General features: G+C 37.8%; 1 protein-coding gene across 8 annotated transcripts in view; it reads right to left on the bottom strand.

The window, feature by feature from the left end:
- FRY (FRY microtubule binding protein) overlaps positions 1 to 24,794 on the bottom strand; it is a gene marked incomplete at its 5' end in the record, with an annotated part of 420,839 nt that overhangs the window by 30,589 nt on the left and 365,456 nt on the right. For all 8 annotated transcript variants that reach the window (XM_081286098.1, XM_081286096.1, XM_081286091.1 and 5 more), the window contains 9 exons: positions 5,747 to 5,917; positions 8,483 to 8,557; positions 11,131 to 11,292; positions 13,525 to 13,704; positions 16,113 to 16,253; positions 20,070 to 20,240; positions 20,569 to 20,666; positions 22,548 to 23,155; positions 24,084 to 24,178. In XM_081286098.1, coding sequence (XP_081142224.1) covers positions 5,747 to 5,917; positions 8,483 to 8,557; positions 11,131 to 11,292; positions 13,525 to 13,704; positions 16,113 to 16,253; positions 20,070 to 20,240; positions 20,569 to 20,666; positions 22,548 to 23,155; positions 24,084 to 24,178 — 1,701 coding nt within the window. The remainder of the gene's footprint in view (positions 1 to 5,746; positions 5,918 to 8,482; positions 8,558 to 11,130; positions 11,293 to 13,524; positions 13,705 to 16,112; positions 16,254 to 20,069; positions 20,241 to 20,568; positions 20,667 to 22,547; positions 23,156 to 24,083; positions 24,179 to 24,794) is intronic.

Below are 24,794 nucleotides of genomic sequence, written 5' to 3'. Positions count from 1 at the left end.
ATAGATGCTTAGTTTTTCCAAAGTCTGTTTTGGCTATTCTTGGTAGAAGGCAAGAATCCTAAGCACATTATTCTGGATAGGATATGGAAATTATTATCATTATTCACCCCTGTTTATGATTGTTGTTAGTACTGTTTTGATTATAAAGAGAAAGCCAACTTAGAATGTTTTTCATGTTCTGTATCTCCTGTTTTATCTGTACAGATGTACAGATAGAGATGTACAGATCAGGCATCTCTAATTTGAAATCTGAAATGCTTCAAAATCAAAGCCTTTTTGAGTATTGTCAAAACACCCCAAGTAGAATTTTCGATACCTCATGTAAAGTATAATGGTCAAGACACAAAACCACTAAAAACAGTGTATACAATTACTTTTAGACTATGTGTATAAGGTATGTTTGAAACACAAATGAATTTCACATTTAGGCTTGGGTTCTATCCCCCAAGATCCCTTATATATGTACAAATATTTCCAAATCTCAAAAAATCTGAAATTGGAATCACTTCTTGCTCCCAAGCATTTCTGGTAAGGGTACTCAACCTGTATCTGTTCACCACCAGATAATTTTTTTTCCTAGTGGAAAAGACTAACTGCTTTGTTGGGATTTTAAAATAATCGCTACAGTGAAAAAAATATGTAAAAGAATTTGGAAGATAAGGCAAATGCAGTGTGTGAAGAAAGGAAAAAAGAAAAACAGACTATTCAAGAAGAATGTGAAAATTATTGGGAGAAATATAGAAACAAATTCACAAAACTGATTTTCTTTTACCAAATGAATGATGGTTTGAATGAAATATCTTAAGCAACAATTTTGAACGATTCCCACACTTATCCTGAGACAGTCATGAGCCTGCAGAGCAATATAGATACCCTAGGCAGAGATGGCTGCTACTGCTTGGTGGCAGCTCTGGGAAGACCTGAATCCAGATGGCATGAGAAGAGGGAGGCGGGGAGGGAAAACTTTTCTTGCAGGAATAAGATCTATTGTTAGAGGATGTGACAGTTCTATTAGAGGCAAAGGTACTGAATTTATTTCCCTGGAGGGGGTTGAGGAATTGAGATGGAGCAGGGTTATAGTCTAATCCCAGTTGAAGTCCATGGTGATAGGGATAGGGTGTAGCTTAGAGGTAGACATGTGCTTAGAAGGTGCAAAGCCCTGAGTTCAATCATCAACATGTTCAAAAAGTCCGTGGTGATTAAAAGTCAACCAGGTTTGCTCAGTATGGCACAGAGATATCCCTAATGGGGAAGCCATGCTCAATTCTTTCTCTCCCCTGAAGGTCAGATTTGCATTTTATGTTACAAACTTAGAAGTCAAAACAGTTTTATTGATAATGCCAGATTATCTTATATGTGAAAAAAATGTAGAGGACAGCTAATTATTCTAAAGGACAACTCACATATAGTTATCAAACATATTCCATTTAGTATTTATACTGGGATAGTAAAGTATTATCATGTACATATTCTAGAAATGTTAGAAATAATATTCTTTGAAATAACTTTTTCATATTGGAAACCTGTCAAATGTTTTTCTTTTTTGAATGCTGGAGATTAAACCCAAGGTAGAAGCTACACTCAGAGTTAAAAAAGAATTATTGTTGCAGGAAGCTTCTGCAACAATCTGATGTGACATAAACATAATGATCATAAGTCAATATGCCCAACATGATCCAGGTTTATGCCACATAATTGTTGTTTGGACATAATTATTACTGGCACCCTTTTTTATTTGGAAGAGCCCTGGTTTAGATGAAAATTTATCTAGTCACCATACAGAGATAGCTTCTAATTCTTGGAAAACGAAAACATTTCATTGGAATTATATATGGTATATTGTTGGCAGCAGATTGTTGATTTTACTTTATAGTTTTCTGGGCTGCAGATAAAATCCAGGGCCTTGTGCATACTAAGTACATTTTTTACCACTTGAGCTGTTACACCCAACCCCACTTCACTTTTGTGTGTGTGTGTGGTGCTGAGGATTGAACCCAGGGCCTTGTGCATGTGAGCACTGTACTAATTAAGCTATATCCCCAGCCACCACTTCACTTTTAATAGAATAATTTTACAACAAAATCCATCCAGTTATATAAATGCCTAATCAGAAATTATAGGATTTCCACAATCATATTTGAAGATTCACTTTCTCTCAAAATACAATCATGCAATATCTAGTAGGCATATAAAGGTTTCTTAAAAAAATCATATATTTACGTTTTTGAAAATAACTTTATAATAGAGCAGCCAAGAAAAATACCTCTTATATCACACACACTGAAGTAGAAATAAACAAGCAAATAAGCATACATTTGCTGAAAGGGAGGGAAAAAAAAGCAATTATGTTGTTATAAGACTGCAATGATGCAAAACATCTACTACTAGCATATCTAATTAAAAATAGCATCATCTTACCTGAAGTTCCTGGGTAGCCGATTGAATGGACAGAAAAACAAATAAAAGGTCTATTTAAAATGATCATTAAGGATACTCAAGATACTTGTCTTAGTTTTAACACAACAGCAATAATAATACTAGCAATATACACTTCAGTAGTCACAGCTTAAAAAAAGATAAATATATGCTACCCCCAAAGAGAAAAATCAGTATTAAACATCAGAAGTTCCACATCTCCTAGTAAGTGGTGGATTATGCAGCTGGGTAACAAATCATAAGTACCACTTCTGAAATAGCTTTCCACTTCAGTGACAACTTTGGTCTACTCAACACTTTTTTTTTTTGAATGCCTAAGTAATTATTTGTGAGAAAATGTTGAATTTCATGAGAAAATGAATGAGGGTCATCAACTGGGGAAAAAAGGTGGCTTCACCTGATCCTGCTCACAAAGCTAAAAGTGTTTGTGATCATGATCTGTCTGGTGTGGGTGTGTAACTAATAGCTAAGACATAGTAACTAAAGCGTTCAGAAAATTCAAGGGCAAAACCCCTTTATACAGATATTATTCAACAAATTCCTGAGACCTTTTTAAAAAATTATATTTAGTTGTAGAGGGACATAATACAATTTTGTTTATTTAGTTTTGTATGTGGTGTTTGGGATCGAACGCAGGGCCTCACCTATGCTAGGCAAGTGCTCTATCTCTGAGCTACAACCCCAGCAAATTCTTGAGACCATTTAATGAAAAGGAATAGACATGACAAAAACAATCTGTCTTTGTTTTGACAACTGTTTGGCTAGAGAAGCCAAATATGTTTAACTTTCCCCAGTCAGGTTATTCTAAAATTATTCACCAATGATGGGATAAGGGCCTGACCCTAAGAATACCACTATGTACCTGGCACTGTCCTAGAGGCTCTACATAGGTTATCTTATTAAGCCTTACATCAATTCTGCAAGCAGGATTATTAGACCCATTGGACAGATGAGCAGGTAGAAACCAGGAAGAACTATACCTATGTTTATGGTCACATGGCTAGGTCACTAGCAGAGATGAAATCCTAACTTGGAGCTGGGACTCTGAAGTCCAAGCACATTCACTCTACAGTTCTGTAAGCATGTTAAAACTCTTTATTATAGCAAACATTCTCAGTGTTTTCTTTTTGAGACATGGTCTATGTTGACTAAATTGGCCTTGAACTTTTGGGCTCAAGCAATCTTCCTGTCTCAGCCTCCCAAGTAGCTGAGACTACAGATACCCACCACAGTGTCTGGCTTTCAAATGGCTTATTTTATTTGGATAAAATGCACTCTTAGTCCCTTGAGTTTCTTATAAAATATTAATCATAAAAGATGAAATGATCTTTGTAATTGTTTTTTGTTGCCTAGGACAATAGAGATAATAGAGAACAAAAGGGAGGTACATGTAGTATTATTTATTGTCCCTGGAAAACATTAATGTAACATTTGTTTTGAAGAGATGGGCATCTCTGATTTTTCCCTATCTTATTTATTTTTTATTTTTGTGATGCTGAGCCTCCATACCTGCTAAGGACACACTCTACCACTGAGCAACATCCCTAGTCCCCTCCTTTGACAGAAATTAGATTTGTTAGTTGTTCTAAAATTATGTCTGATCTCTCCACTTTACGCCATTACTGCTAGGTCACTCAGCATAACATTTTTCTCTGGATGGGACAGGAAAATGATGTTTCTCTTGCTTTGTCAGGTTTATCCCTCCCTAGTTTAACTTCCAGAATGAATCAGGTGCCTGAGCTTAAATTTTAGCTTAAACGCAAACATTAGGTCAGTTGCCAGACCAGGGAGCTAATCTTTTGACCTTAGTTGAACACTCAGCTCTGGCTCAGAAACATTGAGAAGGTATTCAAAACAGTTGTGTTTTGCTTTAGACTTTAAAAATAATCCTTACTGCATTTAATAACCATAATTGATGATAGAGAAAACATTTAACAGAAATCTCTACAGTACTTTTCTTGGTTGTAGACAATTCAAGGTGAAAATGAAGCTGAGACTTGACGCATACACTGCAGTCAGGGCTTTTAGCTACCCCTTGCCTCCCCAAACTAGGCATGTCAAGCAAGTGCTCTACAGCTGAGCTGCACCTCTCACCCCAGTCAGTGCTTTTCTACTAAGGGCTGGGTTTGCTCAATGTATTTTTCAGGGAAATAATCAGTGGAGAAACCATCATTTATTCTCAGGACATGGAGCTCTCCTGCTGGAATAGATATCTAGGTGGTCATGACCCAGGTAAGACAACAGCCATTAGCTCTTTGGCCTCAACTAGACATAAGGGGCTTGGACAGTAATCCTATTGTTTTAGGGAAGCTAATCAAAGCCTGATTTTCTCACAGGTTTGCAGTTAAGTAAGGAGGTGCCTCTCTGCCACCAGATATAATGAACTTTGAATTTGAACCTCCATTTTAATTGTAAGACTAGCTTAAAGCCCTTTGGAAAATATACTATATTTAGTTAAATAAGAGCTGCCAATGTTGAGCAACATGGAGAGCCAGGCTGGGTAACAGGCATCTTTACCCAAACCAATCTCACTTAAGTGAACTGAGCTTTTACTCTCAAGGGGCAAAAGACTGCCTATCATTTGGAACATGCCTCTGAGCTATGGAAAGGAAGGTAACTGACAGGGGTGTTGCTCCGCCCTCCAGACCCTGTTTTCAAAAACATGATTCATAGCAGAAAGCATCTTATTACATGATTATCATTCAAAATAAATGAATCTGTATTTGCCTGTTGAGGCTTGAATTCAGCTGCTCCAGGTGTCTGGAATGCTGGCCACCAAACTAAAGCAGGGCAGAGAGCTCTCTTGTGCTTTGTTTCAGGTTCTAATGACTTCATCAAACATTGCACAGAGATGCTGGAGCCCTGAGGGCTCCGTCTCATGTTGAGGCAGGCAAGTTGTGAAGTAAGGAATTAGAGACTCAGAGCAACTTTACATTTAAAATAATTAAATGCTTAGCATATTTGCCCAGGTGCCAGTGAACAGGCTCAGAACTGAAGTGTTTTTGTGATTTTTTTTTTTTTTAAGATCCCCTTTGGACTGTAAACATACAGTCTCTGTGTGGTCGTTACCACTCAGATTTTTGTCATTTAGAAATGACTTGGCAGCTGTGCTTCGGACTCAGGAAGGGTGTGGCAACTTTTGCCAAAGTTAAGCCGTTGTACTTTGAATAAATTGATTCAAAACAGAGTTTAGAGCTTTCCAGCTAAAGACCTTGTTACAAAAATGTTCTATTTAGCAGGTAGAAAGACAGTTTTGTTAGTCAAGGGCAAGTTCTGAAGGGGATTATTTTTATAGAGAATGTAACTGTACCTCTCCATCCTCCAGCTCCACGTCTAGGAAATCAAAGTCCCTAAAGACTCTAAACTGCTGCTCACTGTTTGTGTCGTCCATGTTCTCCTGTTCCCTGGCGCCGTCCTCGGAAGATACCAGGCTCGTCTGATGCTCCAGCAGATCCAAGTCCCCACACGAGGAAAAAATCACCTACGAGTCAAAAGAGCCCTCTCCTGAGAAACTGGTCTGCCTTCAGTTGTTTGTGCTATGAAAAACAGTAATTGGCTCTTCATAGCACTGTATTTCCAGTACACACCTAATTCCTTAAGTGGGTATTTTTAGAATGTTCTTTTATTATTTATGTTGGACAGGTGCCTTTGGATTAAACTCCTCGCAAAGATGCAAGTTCATGCACCAGGAAAATGGTGAAGAGTAGAATTGCTGCCTGTTAATGGATAAAGATGGGACACTAACTGTGTGTGTGAGAGACTGAAAACTGAGCATGTGTTCACAAACTGGAACACTAAGACTGTTTTCCAGTGTTTCTGACCTAATTAAAATGAGATATTATACACATTCACAAGCACGTATATGTCAAATACACATAAATGATAGCTTAAAGACAATACGCAGATAGGTTATTACAGAATGAACCATAGGAACAAAGATTTTAGCCCTTTTAGAGATAAACCAGGAACTGGTAAGGAATAAGAAATAGAAGCCAAAAGTATAGTACTTCTCATTGGGATTGCAGAATAGTTGAATAGCATGCCCATAATTTGTACTTAAATTTTTGTCCTTTTGAGTTAAACAAATCTATAGTATGTTAATGTTTTAAAATTATACATTTAAGGTTCCTTTTTTACTGAGCCACTGTAATAGCACTTTGTAGAAACAATGAACTGTGAACAAACCTAAAGGTTTTGCTAGTCAGTATCTACTGAGCATAGGTTGAAATTAAGTAAAATTAACAGTAATTTTATGTAACCATTATGTTTCAGTCTTCTTTGAAAAATGGGGAAATCTATGGAAAAATGTCAGTTGTATTTAAATTCTTACAGTAAAAAAGAGCAAAGGGACTTTAAATGTAGTTTTTTTCCTCTAGTGTTTAAGTTGTAAGATATATACTATACTGTTGAATACCCCAAATCTGAAAATCCAGAATCTGAAACTTTTTGAGTTTTGACATGATCAAAATATTCATTTTTTTTTTGGGCGGGGGGTACTGGGGATTGAACTCAGGGGCACTCAACCACATCTCTAGCCCTATTTTGTATTTTATTTAGAGACAGGGTCTCACTGAGTTGCTTGGTGCCTCACTGAAGCTGATGCTGGCTTTGAACTTGCAATCTCCGCTTCAGGCTCCCAAGCTGCTGGGATTACAGGTGTGCACCATTGTGCCTGGCAAAATTTTCAGATTTTATGAAGTCTGAATTCTCAGGTTAGGATTACTCAATGCGTAAAGTCTATGCAAATAATTTCAAAATCCAAAGTGCTGAAACTTGAAATACTTCTGGTCCCAAACATTTTAGGGGGATATTGAAAATATATATGGGATATTCAACCTGTATGCTCAGGAAATGGTATATGATGCATAGTTTTGTTCTGGGATTGCAAATGGGTAGGTGAGATAAACAGCACTGAGGGCCAGTCAACTGGTCAATGAGAGAGGAGAAACAGAATTCAGATTTCCTCAGCTGAAGGCTCATTTTCCTAGTTAAGAGCTTATCTTATTTGTAAAGTACTTCAGGTAAATATTTCTAGCTGGTAAAGCCTTGGCATAGGGGAAGACAGTGTGAACCTGAAGAAGTGCCAGTCACAGTGGCAAGAAATAGCCCCAACTGGCTGTGCTGCACTGCAGAGGCAAAATGCTCTTGTTTCTCTCCCTTGTGTGCTAGGAGGCTCTGTCTGCCTCTGCCACCATCCCCTCTGCCCTAAGTAATGTCACAGGATCAATAAGCCACTGATCTAAAAAGCAGAGGCCACTTAAGTCACTTAGCTGATGGATGGGATACTTTTGAGATGGAAAGAAATATCAATTTGTACTTGTGCAAGTACTTATAAGCCTCTAACACTTCACCTAATTGTGAACAACATTAGTACTAAGATAGAGTATGGGATTTTAAAAATGGCTCTGCAGAGAAATTGTTCTCCTAATTCTTACTTGGTAAATCATTTACTTTGCTATTTCTTTTTCATAAATAATAAAGATGCTGTGATATAGATGAAATAAAAATTCTTGGTGAAATCATACCCTGACATTTGTACTATATAATATGTTTGTGTACACAATATAAATTTTCTGAATTTTATAAGCTTCACAAGTTTGCTCATTTATTTCAGTCGTGTCACTCACAAGCCTAATGGCATTTTTTTTTCAGTGAAAGTTAATGAGAAAAAAAATCACTAAAAACTGTGCAATGTTTATAATGTTAACATCACAATGCTTAAAAAATAATGTTTCTACCACATGATAAGTTTTGTCATTATTTTCATCTTTACATGAGTAAAATAATGACATCACAGCAAGGTATGGGTGTCCAGAGTAAAATTATATCCAAGAGGAATTAGAGCCAATAAATATTTTCCTTGTTTCTAAATAAGTGAGATTAAAAATCATGAAATGGGGAGGAATAATCCATGGGTTTGGTGTAGATGATGGATATCATCCTTGTTTTTCATGATAGAATCTTAAACTATATGATCAATGACAAAAAGAGAGTAAACCAAAAGAGCATAGATAACAAAATAACCGTGATGTGTGCTAGGACTTACGGATGGGTTTTTGCTTAATCCTACTTCTTGGCCACACAGAGAAAGGACATGCACCAACTTTTCTTTTGTCCTCTTCTGCAAAAGAAACACAAGGCAGGTTTTTATTATGGGGTCCTGAAAGTAATATTGTAGCCACTAACCACAAAGGGTGGGCAATCGTGCTTGAAATGGGGCCACTCAGAACTGAGATTTTAAAAACACACAAGGTTCAATATGAAAAAAGTAGGCTATCTCATCAATAATGTAAAATGTTGTTAGAATTAATTTCGCTTGTTTCTAGTTATTTATTTAGCCATGCTGGGACTGAATCTAGGCCTTGCACATGCCAGGCAAGTTCTTTACCACTAGCTGTACCCCAGTCTAGTTTCTTTTTACTTTTTTTTTTCTTTTAAGATGACTATTGCAACATTTAAGATGAGATCTGTATTATGTTTCTATTGGATATTGCTGACCTAAGTTATCCCAAGAAGTGGGATAACCAAGTCCCTAGGTTCTTGCATGAATATCCATCTCTTTCCTTGATAATTTTCTTGTATGTAACAACATCTAAATTAAATATATTCTGTTATAGGACAAGTCTTCTTTCCTCAAAATGAGAGAATAACTACTTTCTGCAGAATGAAAACATTCAATTATTCGTAAGCCATGTAAAATCTTTCTGGATTAATTTTAAATAGATTTAATTCTTTTTTTTTCTTTGTAAACCTATTTTCCAGCCCCCTAGGCATAGGGATTCTTCTGTAAACCATATAATTTCAATGAGATGACTTGGTCTCAGAATGAATGGAAGGCTAAGAATGAAAAAATGTATTAACTACAGCCTAGAAATCGTTACTGAACTTCAGAACAGCTCTTCTAGCAATCTTAATGTCTTTAAAATGGTTTTCTCCCCTTCAGTCTGACTCATGTTTTTTATGCAGAATGTACATTCTTAGATTTTCCTTCCTGTTGGTACTTGGTTCACTCCATCCATCTTTCCAGATTACAGAAGAGACACCCAATATGGTGTCATTTCAAAGTCAGAGACTGGAGAACCTTGATGTTGAGTGGTGGCAGGAGATTTGCTCAATGATTCTGCAAGTCTTAGTGTCACTGTATAATTCTCTTAATAAATCAAGTAAGTGAAACATGGACAAGGGTTATACATTTTTCTTCCCCCCCCCCCCCCCCCCATTTTCAACAACTTAGTGCTCACTAAGAATCTGCTGCACTCCAGCAGGCTTGTGCCGTATGTTCCATTTTCCAAACCTTTGAGAATGAAGGTGAATACTGCTGGGCATGCAAAAAAAAAAAAAAAAAAAAGTGTTTTTCCTTCCCAGCACCCATTTCACCGTCTTCTGATACTCTAGTTTCTCTCTTCATTCTGGGGAAGGGCTCCTCTCCCAGTCCTTTGACACCATCACACACCCTGCAAGTGTCCTCTTTTTTTTTTTTTTTTTTTTTTAGAACTGCTATGGATTCCAGAAGAGGGACGGCCTTGCTCATCTGAAATCACCATAGCCAAAGGCCAAGAAAACCTGGAGATTCAGAGGTCATTGCTGCCTCCATGTAAAGAGCCAACCTGAGAATGAAGTCAACAGATGGGAAAATATGGGGCCAAGACTTTGGGAAGGGAAGTTGGGAACAGTGAGAAGAAGAGTCTAAGGCTCTTGTTCCTGACCTTTGTCAGGATCCAGCTGTTTGAAGCCAAGTTAGGTGGTACTATAGTTTAGATCTTGAATGTCCCAATGTGTTAAAGGTTTGGGCATTAGCCTATAGTGCTCTTGGGAGGTGGTGGGAACCTCTTGAAGAGTAGAAATCAGTTAGGTTACTGGGGGCATGCCCTTGAAGGGACTATTGAGGGTCTTAGCCCTTTCCTTTCTTCCTTTGCTTACTGGCTGCCATGAGGTGATTGGGCACCTCCTCTGCCACATATACCTGCCATGAGGTACTGTGCCATCACAGGTCCAAGGAAATAGAGCCAAGTAACCACCTGAAACTCTGAAATCATGAGCCAAAATAAAGCTTTCTTCTTTATAAGTTGACTCTCTCAGGATTTGGTCAGAGTGCACAAAAGTGACTAACACAGATGGTTTAATTCCTTTTCTACTTCAGGAAAATTTTCAGTGGATTTCTGCTACAGCACTAAAAGACTTATGAATAATGCAGTGTTTTACCTGACTAAGCCCAATGACCTCAGTACTTTGACACAGTTATCTGTAAACTGAATACAGTCCTAGGCTACATAATCAAACCACAGAGAAGTCTAGCAGCCCCCTCCACTCAGCCTATGCATGGAGATCATGATTAAAGTTGATGCTCCTAAGAGGAGCCAGAATGGTCTTTTAGTTTACAGCCCTATTGACTCTTTGGGTGTCTAAATCCCATGGAATTGACTGTTTGAAGGGCTGCTGCAATGTGAAAGATTTTGCTTTCTAAGCCTTAAGAAAACTAGAATCAATGAGTAGAAGTACCAGAGTCTGACTTCAACTCCACATAATGAGCTGTTCAAAGATAAAATGGGTGTCCTCAGAATGCTGTGAGACTCATCACTGGAAGTGTTGCTGTCTGGATGAACAAATGTGAGCGGGCATGGAGGAATCCAATATCACATGGGCAGCTGGACACAGTAGGTCCTCTTCTAACAATGCATGTCTAGGATTGTATACCTGAGAATACTGAGGCCTTTTCCAGCTGACTGGAACAAGAACATTGGAATTGGAGCCTGATGAGGTGGATGATGTGCTCCGGGTAACTGCCATGGCCCTAGGCTTCCCATCACGCCCAGAAGAATTCTGTAGTTCATCATACCGCCTCCCAATGATTGGTGTCTGGAGAAAAAAAACACAAAAACACTCATTCTTCCATCTCATTAATAATTCTGTGGTATATAAAATGGGACTGTTCTACCCAGCAGAACCGAAAAATGCTCAAGTGATTAAAAGCAGGTCCTAGAAGTTCAGTGTTACATTTAAGCTAATTTCCCCAATGTTCACATAAACATTCTGAATCATTTTTCAATATTTTCCCATCCTCTTTAGCAGTAGAAAACAAATCCAAGAACTTGTTCTTTAATATGCTTTAGAAACCACTGAAAAGATTAGATGCAAAACATGGAGGAAAGCTAACAGTTTTCAGACGTTTAACTATAAGGAAGAACTTCTGCCAGTTAAAAGAAAGGCTAAAATTCCTTCCCCTCTCTCCAACCGCTAATCATCAATCTTTAAATACTCTTCATTTTTTTTAAAGGTTTTTTTTTTTTTTTTTTGGGTACTAGAATTGAACTCAGGGGCACTCAATTACTGAGCCACATCCCCAGCCCTATTTTGCATTTTCTTCAGAGACAGGGTCTCACTGAGTTGCTTAGCACCTCACCATTGCTGAGGCTGGCTTTGAACTCATGATCCTCCTGCCTCAGCCTCTTGAGCTCCTGGAATTACAAGCATGTGCCACTGTGCCTGGCACTCTTCATTTTTAAAAGGTTACATTATGTGTATCTTTTCAAATTTATTTAAATAGATGAGGTCAGAACCAGGTACTTGGGCAACACTTTAGAACTTCCACTTCCTGAAAGCCTTGGGGTGTGGTAGACAGTGCCTCCCAAACTTGAGTCCCAGGAAGGTCTCTGCTGCAGACACCAGCTCACAGGCCTGTCCTCAGAGGTGGCAGGAACTGACTGGTAATTCTACACCTGGCTCCTAAGGCTCATCATTCTGGAGTATTTCTGGGTCTCTGAGTGTTGAGGGATGCAGCTAACTGGCTATTTATATATTATATCTCTTGGGAGTAGAATAAAATAAAAATAACTTTCCCCCTAGCAAGTAAAAATGATGCATAGAGATTGAATCTATATCTTAATATTATTTATATACTAAATATAGATGCAGGCGTCACAGTGGCAGCAAGGGTATCTCATCTCAAATACTGAAACAAGAAGTCAGTGAATACTATTGTGTCAAAGAAGCAACCTGGATGTAACCTATTTAAGAGTGCAAGGGGGTTCCACATAAGCAGATCCAGTTTTTCTCTCCACTCTTGGGGAATGCATTCATTCAGTAGTGTTTGAAATAATTGTTAACAATCTCTGTGCACCAGACATGGTACCACCAGGCTCTGATTATAAATATCAGCAGAGTAGTTTCTGCTTTGGAGGGGGCATGCTACGTGGGTCATGGGATAAGAGACACAAAAGTTATGTTATACTTTAGACTTAATTAAGTACAGGTACCCAAAGGTTGGCTCAGGAAGCAGCTGGTAAATCTGACCATTTTTTGTCCTTTCTTTTTTTCCTCAATTCCGTAGCATGGGTTCTCACTTTCTCTTTCCCTTACCCTGTTCAAGGCAACCATAAAGGTGGATTCCATATTCCTGTAATTCCAAACTGCAGTCATTTATGGATCTGGTATAGATCAGACAGAAAGGTTTTGGCTAGCAAGATATGACATGATACTTGTAAGATAAAGAATGAGTGACATGGCTTACAATGTTTAATATTCCACTTTAAAGTAGCTTTCAAAAAATTGTTTTTCATATAACTAAGGTTTCTTTTTTTTTTTTTTTATTTTTAGTACCAGGTTTTGAACTCATGGGTACTTGGCCACTGAGCCACATCCTTAGCCCTATTTTGTATTTTATTTAGAGACAGAGTCTCACTGAGTTGCTTAGTGCCTCACTGTTGCTGAGGCTGGCTTTGAACTCACAATCCTCCTATCTTAGCTTCCAGAGCTGCTGGGATTACAGGTGTGCATCACCACACCCAGCTAGGTTAGATTCTATTTCTTAAAGCTGCTAATTATGAGCCCCAGAGAATATGAAATTCAGTTTTCTTTCTTTCTTTCTTTTTTTTTTTTTTTTTTAATGGTGCTGGGCATCAAACACAGGGGCTTGTACATGCTCATCCTCAGCCCTTCAGTATGTTCTTAATAGAATGGAACCAAATTTAGACTTTGGCAGTCTTTGTTAATAATAAATATAAGTCTTCCTTTCTCCAGGAAATTACTTGTAACTTTTGCCATCATAAGTTCATGCTTAAGTTCACAGAAACAGCTAACAGAGTTAAGTACCTCTGAAATGTCAAAGTGAAAGTCCAAGGTTTTTCCAGGTAGTTCCTTGGAAGCACTAGTCCACACACGATGTATTTCTATCTTTGAGAGGTCACTGTGCTGGTAGGAAGGCAACACCAGGCTGGCCGATCGAGACACGACCAACTTTAAGATATTCAAAGCCTCTCTCCAGTGAATGCTCTGCAAGAAATAAAACACTCAAGGTTAAAAACAACTTCATTTTGGAAAGCTAACTGCTGCTGAAATTGACTGACTCAAAACATGTAGGGAATTCCGTGATAAGTAAAAGGCAAATGATATAAGTAGGCCATTTATATCTAAAATGAGCTACATTTAGGAAATAAGCAAATAAAAAAGACTCATTTTTGTCTGTATTCAAATGAATAAAGTTAAAAAAATCACAGGTACAATTTTTGCCAAGGAGCTACCTCCTTAATTTGATTAAAAAAAAAAAAAAAAACTCCCAATGCTAAAATGTTATGCTGTTGACTATTCACTCTTTCTCAAAGTTCTCCCTCCTCCAGGTTCCAGGTTTCAGTCTTCCTTGATCCTTTGACTTCTTTGGGTCTTCTTGCTCCATTTTATTCCTGGGCCTCTTGATCTCTTTTCTCACTTCATATCTTTCTTGTTACCTAACACAGGATTCTGGAAGCTCTTCTTAACTCCTCTTACCTTTCCCTTTGATATTTCTTTCCCTTTTGTCTATTCCTGTTTAAACTCAGTGGAATTCTCTCTGGCCCTGCCCAGATTATTTCAATGGCCCCTTAACTAGCCTTAGAATCAGCTACCCTGATCTTTCTAGAACTCTTCAGAGCAGGCTCTCTCTCTGTCTCCATGCTTCAATGGCTCCCTCTAGTGGACAGGGTGGTGTCCACACTCTGAGCATGACCTGCAGATCTCATTCCATGCAGCTACTACTAGAGTACCCTAGGCCAGGCAAGGTCTCTTTGGCCTCTGTGCCTTTCCTTATGCGATCCCCTCATCCTGGAATGCTTTTCCTTTCCTTAATATATATCAACTTCCTGCTCTTCTTTAACAATTAGTTTGTTTTACCCTCTTTGTTTTCTTGACTTGTGGGAAGAGGTACTTCCCCCACAAAAATATTGAACATAGTTAAAGCAACTTAATAACAATTGTAATTATTTTTATAATAATAAATAAAATACATCTCCTTCCTTAAATTCTGCACAAGGGAAACCATGGATTAATATGAAATTAGCCATTATTCAAGATAAGAAATTAAGTACCAGAGATGGCCTGCAAGCCCAGGACAGAGTGAACATCCTACTAATACAACAAGAAAACGGGCCATATGATTAATAGAAGGATGTAGCTGACCCCCTTGTCCCGTGAGTGCTGAAATTGTTATTGAATGAATGCCTATCTTGTGGCGCAACTATCATTGGCACTTTAAAAGTGAAGAAAAAAAAATAAACAACTTTTAGCATTAAATAATCCCAGTAATTGTCATTGGTGGAGATGGAAAGGAATATCTAAACTTTACACTACCTGTCAGTGAGATTTGCCAGAGCAAGCCTAATGTTTGCTCTTGAATTCTGCAACTCTCCATGCACACTCCTGAGAAGAAAGAGATGAACAACTAGATGTGGAGAAGCCTGCGGAAGTTCCCTATGTTCAGTCTGTGGTGTGTGTTTCAGATAAACTTCTGGGCTCTAGTTTGTTTCAGATAAACTTCTGGGCTCTGGTTTCTGCTCTCTTTGCTCCTTTGAGATCTACTTATATTTTTCTTTTATTTTTATTAATCCCCACCTCTACCCCCACCCAGTTGGGGAGTCTCAGGATATGGCTTTAAAGAAACATTCTGTAGGTGTTTATTGATGTTCACCAAGTGTCCTGCTGTGCCGGGTGCCTGGTTCAGTGAAACAAAAGGAATGACTTTGGAGCCAGATTTAAATACCAGCTCCACCCTCTACTAACTGAGATCATGGGGCCAGTCTCTGGTTGATTTTTGTTTTTATTAAATCTTTCAAGACTGTTTATGACGGAAATATTAAAATAACACAGAAACAGAAACTAGCATAATGAACCCCCAGACACTCTTATTAGTTAGTCACATTGTCATTTTACTTATGATCCCAACAAACAGTTGGAGTTTTTTAAAAAACATTTATGCAAGTATCTTAACCTTAGTTGGCTTACTCTAAAGTGGGGATTTTAACTGCTGAGTAACTTTTCACATGTTGAGGCACCTGGTCTGGAACCTGGCACATGGCACGCATAAAAGTTCCTTGTCCCTCCTCCTCCTTTGAAATGAGGTACCAGAAATAAGATCTGCCCCTGCCCTCCCAGCCAGGTGTGTGCTTTTAATATGCAGCCTACAAGCCCCAGTAGGCAGAACTGTGCCCTCTGAAGGTGAGGAATGTGCCAAGGCCTCATTCTGTCTTCTCAGAGTGCCACTCAGGATGCTGTCAACCACCAGGCTGGACTGCCCTTCCTTTGTCATGGATACCAAGGAATGAATACATGATCTAGTGCCCATAAGGCTTTGTACCCAAGGACAAATTATAGACAAGTCTTAGTCTTTTTGGATTGACTCTGCTGATAAGTAAACTTATGCAGATACTCACTTGGACGTATTTTTCAATAGTCTTAAGAACTTCCACATTAAACTGCTTGACAGGAACAACAGAAAGGTCCATGTAGCTGAGCAGACTGTAGATCACTTGGAGGAGGGGCTGTTGCATACTGGGGAGACCTTTCTCCAGCAACTGTGGGAGGTAAAGTGCAGGTGAAGTCAGCTCTACACAGGACTTTCCCATAGAAGCACCCAGGTTTCCCCAGATCTTTACCATTGCATATTTCCTTAGGAGGGAATATAAAAGATCCTAACTACCGAGGAAATGGAGATACCATCAAAGGTACTGTGGGGAGGTCCAGGGACATCATAAAATGTACACAATGTAATATTAAAAAAAATAAATCTCAAGAGGAAAGCATCAAACAACATTAATCATCAACACTTATAAATTGTATAAATTATATAAATTATAAACTGCAATATAATTTTTCAGTTATGAAATTGGCAAAGATTAGAAACTGGCAATATTTAGTATTGGTAAGGAGAAAAGTAATTAGGTATTCTTATACACCAGTAGAAATGTAAATTGGATAATTTGGTATTTGAGATGATGAGCAATAAAGAGGTCCATATTTTTGGAATAATATTTACACTCTTAGGAACATTTCTTTCCAAAGCCAGAGATAAACACTATGAAATCATAGTGTATGTATGAGATTTCTGTAATTTATATGGTTAAAAAAGCATACACAAACAAGAAAGCACTACAAGCAATTTAAATATTGAACATCAGGGAAATTGATATATAAATTAATAGTAAATTACATTGTGAACTATTATGTAGTTAATAATGTTTTAAAGACAGCAAAGCATATTAGATGATATTAAGTAGAAGATAAAGCATATATAATTGTCTTACAGAACCAGCCTAGGTGTCCATAAATGGATGAATGGATAAAAAAAAAATACACAGTGGAGTTTTATTCAGCCATAAAAAAGAATGACATTATGTCATTTGCAGGAAAGTGGATGAAACTAGAGACCACTATGTTAAGTGAAATAAGCCAAACTCAGAAGGTCAAGGGTCATATGTTCCCTCTCATATGTGGAAGCTAGAGAGAGGAAAAAGGAAAAGAAAGGTGGGGGCAGATCCCGTTGAAATCAAAGGGAGATCAGTAAAATAGAGAGCAAAGGGACCAGGGGCAGGGAAGAGGGGAGAGAATGGGGAAATGCTGGGAAATGATATTGGCCAAATTATATTGTGCACATGTACAAATATGTAACAATGAATTCTGCCACTACTTACAACTAGGATACACCAATAAAAAACACGGGCAAAGAGCATACAGATTAGCTACATAACTGTTGATGCCAAAATTGAAATGGATATGTTTGTTGTACAGAAACAGTATTTCTCTCTAAATAAAATAATTTTGGGTGATGCTTTTCCTTTATTTTTAAAAGTAATGTTCTGGACCTTCCAAATTTTCTGTTATGAGCTGTCTTTTATAATCAGGAAAAAAGCCAATGATATTGTCTCAAAGAAAAACAGAATAGTGAGAAAATATTTATGTTAGGCATCATGATAAAAGTTTGCTATTCAAAATAAAGGATTGATAGAAATGATACAAATAAATCCTGAAATTCCACATCAAAAGTGGTCAAAGGAAATAACAGAACAGCTCACATAGGAGGAAGTAAACAGTTACGTAAATCCATTGTGTGGAAAATTGAATATCTTCACCAGAAAGGAAATACATAAGGAAAATAATCTGACAGTATTTATAAAAAGCACCAGACAGAAAAATGAATACCTGCAGTGACAAAATTTAGTAGGAATATAGCCACACAAAAAATATTGATACATGTTAGTATTGTAAATTAGGAAATTCTCTGTGGAGACCAATTTCTCAAATGTAGTAACATATCCACATAGTTGTGTCTTTTGACTGGGTAGTTATACTTTGGGAAAAGGGATCACTTGATTTTTTAGATAATATAAGTGATCACTTGATAAAATATCAAATATCATTTGATAAAAGGTCTACATAACAGGACCCCTTCTAATAGAATAAACAACAAAAGGGAAATGGTTAAAGTTTTACATGAACCTGACAGAATTCCAGGGTTATTCAAAACAGCACCCTGTGAGTTAGGTCAACACATGGAGATACACACAGAATTAGCATAAACAGAGCAGGTGCAATGCAAGGGCTGCCTAGTGCCACACAGTTAGCCATATGTGCATGGCTAAGACCTGAAAAAACAGGTAACTGAAACAAACGTGAATTGGATTATATATGGTGGAAAGTTGGGTAAGCTCATAATAAAATTTTTTGGTGACAATTTTGTGATAAGGGCAGAACAGAACAAATTAGGTGACTTATTTTAATATATTTTGTGTGTGTGTGTGTGTGTGTGTGTGTGTGTGTGGTGAAGTACACATCATAACCATTTTAACCATTTTTAAGTGTGCAATTCAGTGGTATCAATTCACATTGCTGTGCAGCCATCATTATGTACTTCCAGGACTTGCTCATCACTCCATACTGAGATTCTATACCAATAAAATAACTGTCTCCTACCTACTGCCCCCAGCTCCTGGTAATCAATATATATATATATTTTCTGCTCCTATAGATTTGCCTAATCTATGTGCCTCAAGTACGTTGAATCATGATATTTTCCTTTTGTATCTGGCTTATTTCACTTAGCATTATGTACTCAAGGCTCATCTGTGGTGAAACGTGTTAGAATTTCTGCCTCTTGAGGGTGAATGGTGTTCCACTGTGTGTGTGTCCCACCTTCCATTTACACTTTTGAAACTATCATGGTTAGTATTCCAAACAAATATTGCTTCCTTCTATCCTATCACCCCCTACATCTTCTTTTAAAACAGGCACCATTATCCGCCTTGTAAACAGGATGTTTGTGCCAGTTCTCCCAGTACTTATTGTGTGCCAAGGTATGTTCAGGGACAGCTGTGACCAGGTGATTATCAACAGCACTGGAGTGGCACTATGAGAGGTCCTTATAGTGCCAGGTGGGGAAGGAGTAAATGAATCCTGGACTGCTGATGGTCTGATGTAGCCCATAGATTGCTGATCCATACTGTCAGGCAGAATCCTGCAGGGTCAACTGCAAATATTGTTTTATGGGTTTGTACCTTATGCTACATAGATAATTTCAATTAAAAACATTTTTTTTAGTTGTAGATGGACATAATACCTTTATGTGCTGAGGATTGAACCCAGTGCCTCACACTTGTGAGGCAGGCATTCTACCATTGAATTACACAGCCCCATCCCGAACCGTTCAATCTTGTAGAGGCTTTGAGGAATGGTTGACTTTTTAACTTATTTGAAACCTATATTGGTGATATAACTAAAAGAAAAGTTAGGATAGATTGCCCTTATCTCTTTGGATAAGGATTTTATGACCTTGCATATTAAATTTGTTGGGACTATAGGACTACCTGTGAAATGCTATATATTTCTAGCACAAACAGAAACAGAAAATTAGAGTTTGGGTTGTAATGTTTGTGCTACAAACACATTCCAGTTTGATTTAAAAAAAGGTAATGATAAACATTTTTTTTAGGAGGTATGTTTTGTTAATTACTTCAGAGCAAACAACCATTAAACACATCAAGATACACAGTAACTCCTTAAATAAGATTTGAACACTCAGAATAATTAGGATAAGATGTTCGCATCTCTGTCATGCTGATAGGTATTAATAAACAGGAGTTTAAGCCTTGGAAGTAGCTAGATCTGGGATCAAAGACCTGCTCTGCCACCTTAAACTTAACCTGGCAGAGCCTCAGATTCTTTATTATAATAATAACCACATCACTGGCTTGTGAAGATTTGAGATGCTTCCATTAGTATCTATAATAATATGTAGCAGGGACTCAATAAACAGAAGTTGAGGGTATATTATCAGTTCCATATGAATATTTAACCAGAGAAGCTATAATGGATGTTATCCTTAGTTTAAAGCTTACCTCTGCCAGGTAGGTGACCATGTTCAAGGTAATGTCAGCATATGCTTCATGAAGGTATCGACAGACCACATTGACCCACGTGGCACAGTCCCTTGTATAACTGTGTGTTTTATAAAGAGTCATAACGTGTGCAAGATTTGAAAGTTTAGGGTTTTTCTCTTCCAAACAAACCTTTTAAGATAAGAAAAGCAATTAAGGATAAAGTATTCCAATGAAAGGAAGAAATGTTACCAAATTTTGCTGTAAATCCTGATAGTCTGGAAAGGAGACTGACAGAACTTGTGGTAGTAACAGCAGGGCTTAGCTTAGTAATTAGCTAATACAATTTCCAAAAGTTCTTTCCACTCGTTTTTCTTAATAATCAAAGAAGACAGTATGCATCAGACACTCACATTTGAGAAAAATCACTGGCTTCCCTGGGCCTGGTCATTTCTGACTGACACTGGGCCTTCCTGCAGTCCCATATAGACTTGCCTGAAGGTGGAACTGAAACTCATACCTGAGCAATCCTTTCGGCTATATCTTTACAGAACTGATTGGGATTTTCAAAATGCTGGATCAGCTGGGGCAGGAGACACAAGACATTCAGTGGAAACCCTGGATTAGAGAAGATACAATGAAGATAGCTAAATACAGGACATTTTAACTAGTGACAGTGGACAGGCACATTATAGGTTTTATTCTGCAGTGATACAAAAGCAGTCTTTGGAAGCAGCTTAAATATGACCTAAAACAAAAATCCATGAAAAACAGACAATCACAATGGCAATAATTATAAAGGAGGCACCAAAGTAGATTTGCAATTTTAACATACATTTGTCATCTTGTGATGGATTCTTTGTGAATGAAGAATGACGGCACAGATTTTATTGGAACAGACTGAATTGAGCTGAAACACTAATTTGAAATTTTTATCAAAACACATTTTAAGAAAAGCTGGTATAAAAGGACATAGATCAACCAATTTAAGTCTTAGTTACAGAATTATAAAGACTTATTGGAGATTGAACCCAGGGGTGCTTTACCACTGAGCCACATCCCCAGTCCTTTTTTATTTTGAGATGGTCTCCCTAAGTAGCATAGAGCCTATCTAAATGGCTGAGGCTGGCTTTGAACTTGTAATCTTTCTGCCTCAGCCTCCTGAGTCACTGGGATTACAGGCATGTGCCACCCAGCTCGGCTTAGTAAAGACTTTTTCAAATAATGAGGAATAGCCTAGAACCTCTTAGTGAAAATCTAGTTCATGAAATGAATTCTGGGCTATTTGCCATGGTATTAAAAATTTGGTGTGTTGATTTGGTTTAATTCAAAACAATAGGGAATCAATAAAATTTTGAAGAGGAAAAGAAAAGCAATAAATAATTAAAAGATTTGGGAGTTGAAAAAATGGGAAAAATAGTCTGTATAAGAGCAAAGGAATATTCCACGTATATATAATACGTCAAAATACATTCTACTGTCTTGTATATCTAAAAAGAACAAGTAAAAATAAATAAATAAATAAAAGAAAAAAAAGAGGTTCAGCATATACCAAACAAACCCTTCACAACTTTGAGAATCAAATAGATCGTAACAAAATAATCCTGGGTGACTTGAACACACTTCTCTTACCACTCAATAGACCTTCCAAACAAAAACTAAATAAAGAAGCTGTAGAACTAAAAAATACAATAATTTAGACTTAGCAGACATATGTAGAATATTTCATTCATCAATAACTGAATACATTTTCTTCTCAGCAGCACACAGATCCTTCTCTAAAACAGACCATATCTTATGCTACAAAGCAACTCTGAGCAAATACAAAGAAATAGAGATTAAACGTTGCATTTTATCAGATCCTAAGGGAATGAGGTTAGAAATCAATGATAAAATTAAAAATAGAAGCTGCTCTAACACCCAGAGACTAAAAATATTACACTATTGAATGACCAATGGACAGTTGAAGAAACCAGGGATGAAATTAAAAAAAATACTTAGAGATAAATAAGAATAGAGACACAACAGATCAAAATCTCTAGGACACTATGAAGGTGGTTCTAAGAGGAAAGTTCACTGTACTGCCCTTTTAATTTACTGCCTTGAAATATCTTCTTTTTTTTTAATATTTTATTTTTTAGTTCTCGGCGGACACAACATCTTTGTTGGTATGTGGTGCTGAGGATCGAACCCGGGCCGCACGCATGCCAGGCGAGCGCGCTACCGCTTGAGCCACATCCCCAGCCCTTGAAATATCTTCTATGATATAAAGGCAGTGCTGGCCATCACACCTTGAGTCTCGCACATGCTAGGTAAGTGCTCTACCACATCTCCAACCCCATTAAATGGAATTTTAAAAGAAAAGAAAACAAAACAAAAGAAGCTATTCCTACAGAACCATTTCTTAGCAAAACTGTTAAAAGCAGTAAATCCATATCATCTTATTCCACTAAAGATAAATCCCACCACGAGCATTGAGAGTGAGCAAATTGGCTTTACCGATAGCTTGGGATGAATCCACCATGGATACTTTGGACACTGGGGTCAGCAAGCTGAAAAGTTGCAGGGTCAGGTCGGTTGTGGTGAGAGATGTGAATCCCTTCAGCAGCAGCTGCTGTAACCCTGAGAAGTCAGCCCACTTGAGCTGGGCCTGGAGTTTCTCAAGTTTTTCTCGGTTCTCAGCTTTATCAAGTGGCATATGTGCTAGTAGTCGATTCAACAGCCTTAAGGCCATTAGGTACTCAAACTCAAAGTCAGACTCCATCAAGGCCACTGTGACCCAGAAGATGGTGGCCAACAGGTTGGTGGGATGATTTATGTGGGAGGGGTCTGTAAGACTGTCCTTCAAAGAGGAGGAGCTTCTGGTTTTTGAGGAAAGACCCTGTTGGGTACAAGCCTGAATTCTGTCCAGGGTGGCACTTCGAGGTGGGTCAGAGGATCGGTCAACCACACCAAACTTCTTGGGCACAGAGAAGCTTCTTTGATGCCGACTCCGTTCTGCAGTTGTGGTGTTGCCACCAGCAGCTCCTGGGTTCACATTTAGTTGCCCTGTGCTCTTTCTGCTTGCAGTTAGTTTAGTGCTGGAGCTTAAATCTGGTGATGAAGAGCTGGGTATAAAAACAAATAAGTTCAAATTATAAAATAAATAAATTCGTTCAGTGGAGTGCCCACAAGCTTCACTAAAAGTGAAGTCCACTCAAGTCCACTAGGAAACACGAAAGAAGGGGAAATATTCTTTGGAAATAAATACTACTTTCTTCTAATTTCTTTTCCTTATCCTTAAACTTTAAGCTATGAAAAACAAACCTTGACAAGTACAACTTTTACTGGCTCAATTTCAAGAAAGATGAGCTCAATTATACAATCTGGGTTCATGAATATTTCAAATGAGTTTTCTAAATATTGGCAACAACAACAGCAACAAAAAAAAAGCAGGAATTTCTTTTAAGTAAATTCAACATTTATTCCAACAGTTTTTATAGAAATAGTTCAGCTGAGCTTTGTATATGTTCATTTAAAAATACTGTTTAGTTTTAGTTTCTGTTTACCAAATGCCTATAATCCCAGCAATTTGGGAGGCTGAGGCAGGAGGATCACAAGTTCCATGGCCACCTTTGGCAACAATAGTGGGACCCTCAGTAACTTAGTGAGGACCTGCCTCAAAATAAAAAATAAAATAGAAGGACTGGGGCTGTAGCTCAGTTGGAAAGTACCCCTGGATTCAATCCCCAGTATTCACCCTCCCCCCCACAAAAAGTATTCAAGGACATGAAAAAGTAGAAAATCATTAATATTTGTATCAATGCAGAAATAATATTTGGTGTCTATCTTCTGATCTAAAAATATTTGTAAAATGTGTATATATGTATATTATAACTTCCTTTTTTAACTTTAGGAAATACCATACATACTTTTCAGGTCATATATAGACTTCAAAAATGAAATTTGCTCTTTGTACTCTGTCACAAGTTTAGCATCTCCCAAATATTCAGTGCAGTAAATTTGATTACAAAATGTCAGTGAACTGATTCTCACCGAGATAAAACAGTTAAGAGATCACTGTTCTTCAAGCAGTCAGATAAGTTATCCACAGCAGCCTCCAAGGTCAGAAGGGCTTCCATTACATAACCCTGCCAAACATGCAAAGATTACATTTTGTGCTGCTTACAGTCACTGTTAACTTTCTGATGATAAACTTAATTAATGCAAACTTTATTCCAGTAATATCAATAGATCTGAAAGCTACACAATCATTGTTTTTAAATCACAAAATCTAAAAACAAATTTTGAAGACCATTTAGGAAATTCAGATGTCTTAGGAGTTAGCTGATAATAAGGATGTATTTCTCTATGTCTGACAGCTTCAATAAGGTTTGAAATCCAGTGGTGGGGAGGAGGTGGGGCAGGAGAAGGGGCAAGAATGGCCCCCTGCTGAGGAATAGCGTGGGCAACAGATAGTGTCTGATAGGAAGAGATGAGGTGTAAGAAGCGTGCCTAAGAAGAGGTTTGCCTCAGATGTATTTTATCTGCACTTTGTGGCCAGAAGGAGGAGAAAAAGGTAGAGTCCATAGGTTTGTGCAGGTTTTCTGAGATGCAGGAATATGTCAAGGGGAAAAAAGGGCCTGGCCATTCAGCTCCTCAGATTCTGGGTCTCCTACAGTAGGGTCTTCCTGTGGCAGCGATTCCATTCCATCTCCAGCTCTTCCAGTCTACTGAAGAATGACCACACAGGGAAGGGTAGGACTT

Source organism: Spermophilus citellus (assembly GCF_964194105.1).
Source record: "Spermophilus citellus genome assembly, chromosome: 1".
NCBI classification, from domain to species: domain Eukaryota; kingdom Metazoa; phylum Chordata; class Mammalia; order Rodentia; family Sciuridae; genus Spermophilus; species Spermophilus citellus.
The sequence above is the reverse complement of the archived record's forward strand: the minus strand, read 5'-3'. Positions and strand labels throughout refer to the sequence as shown.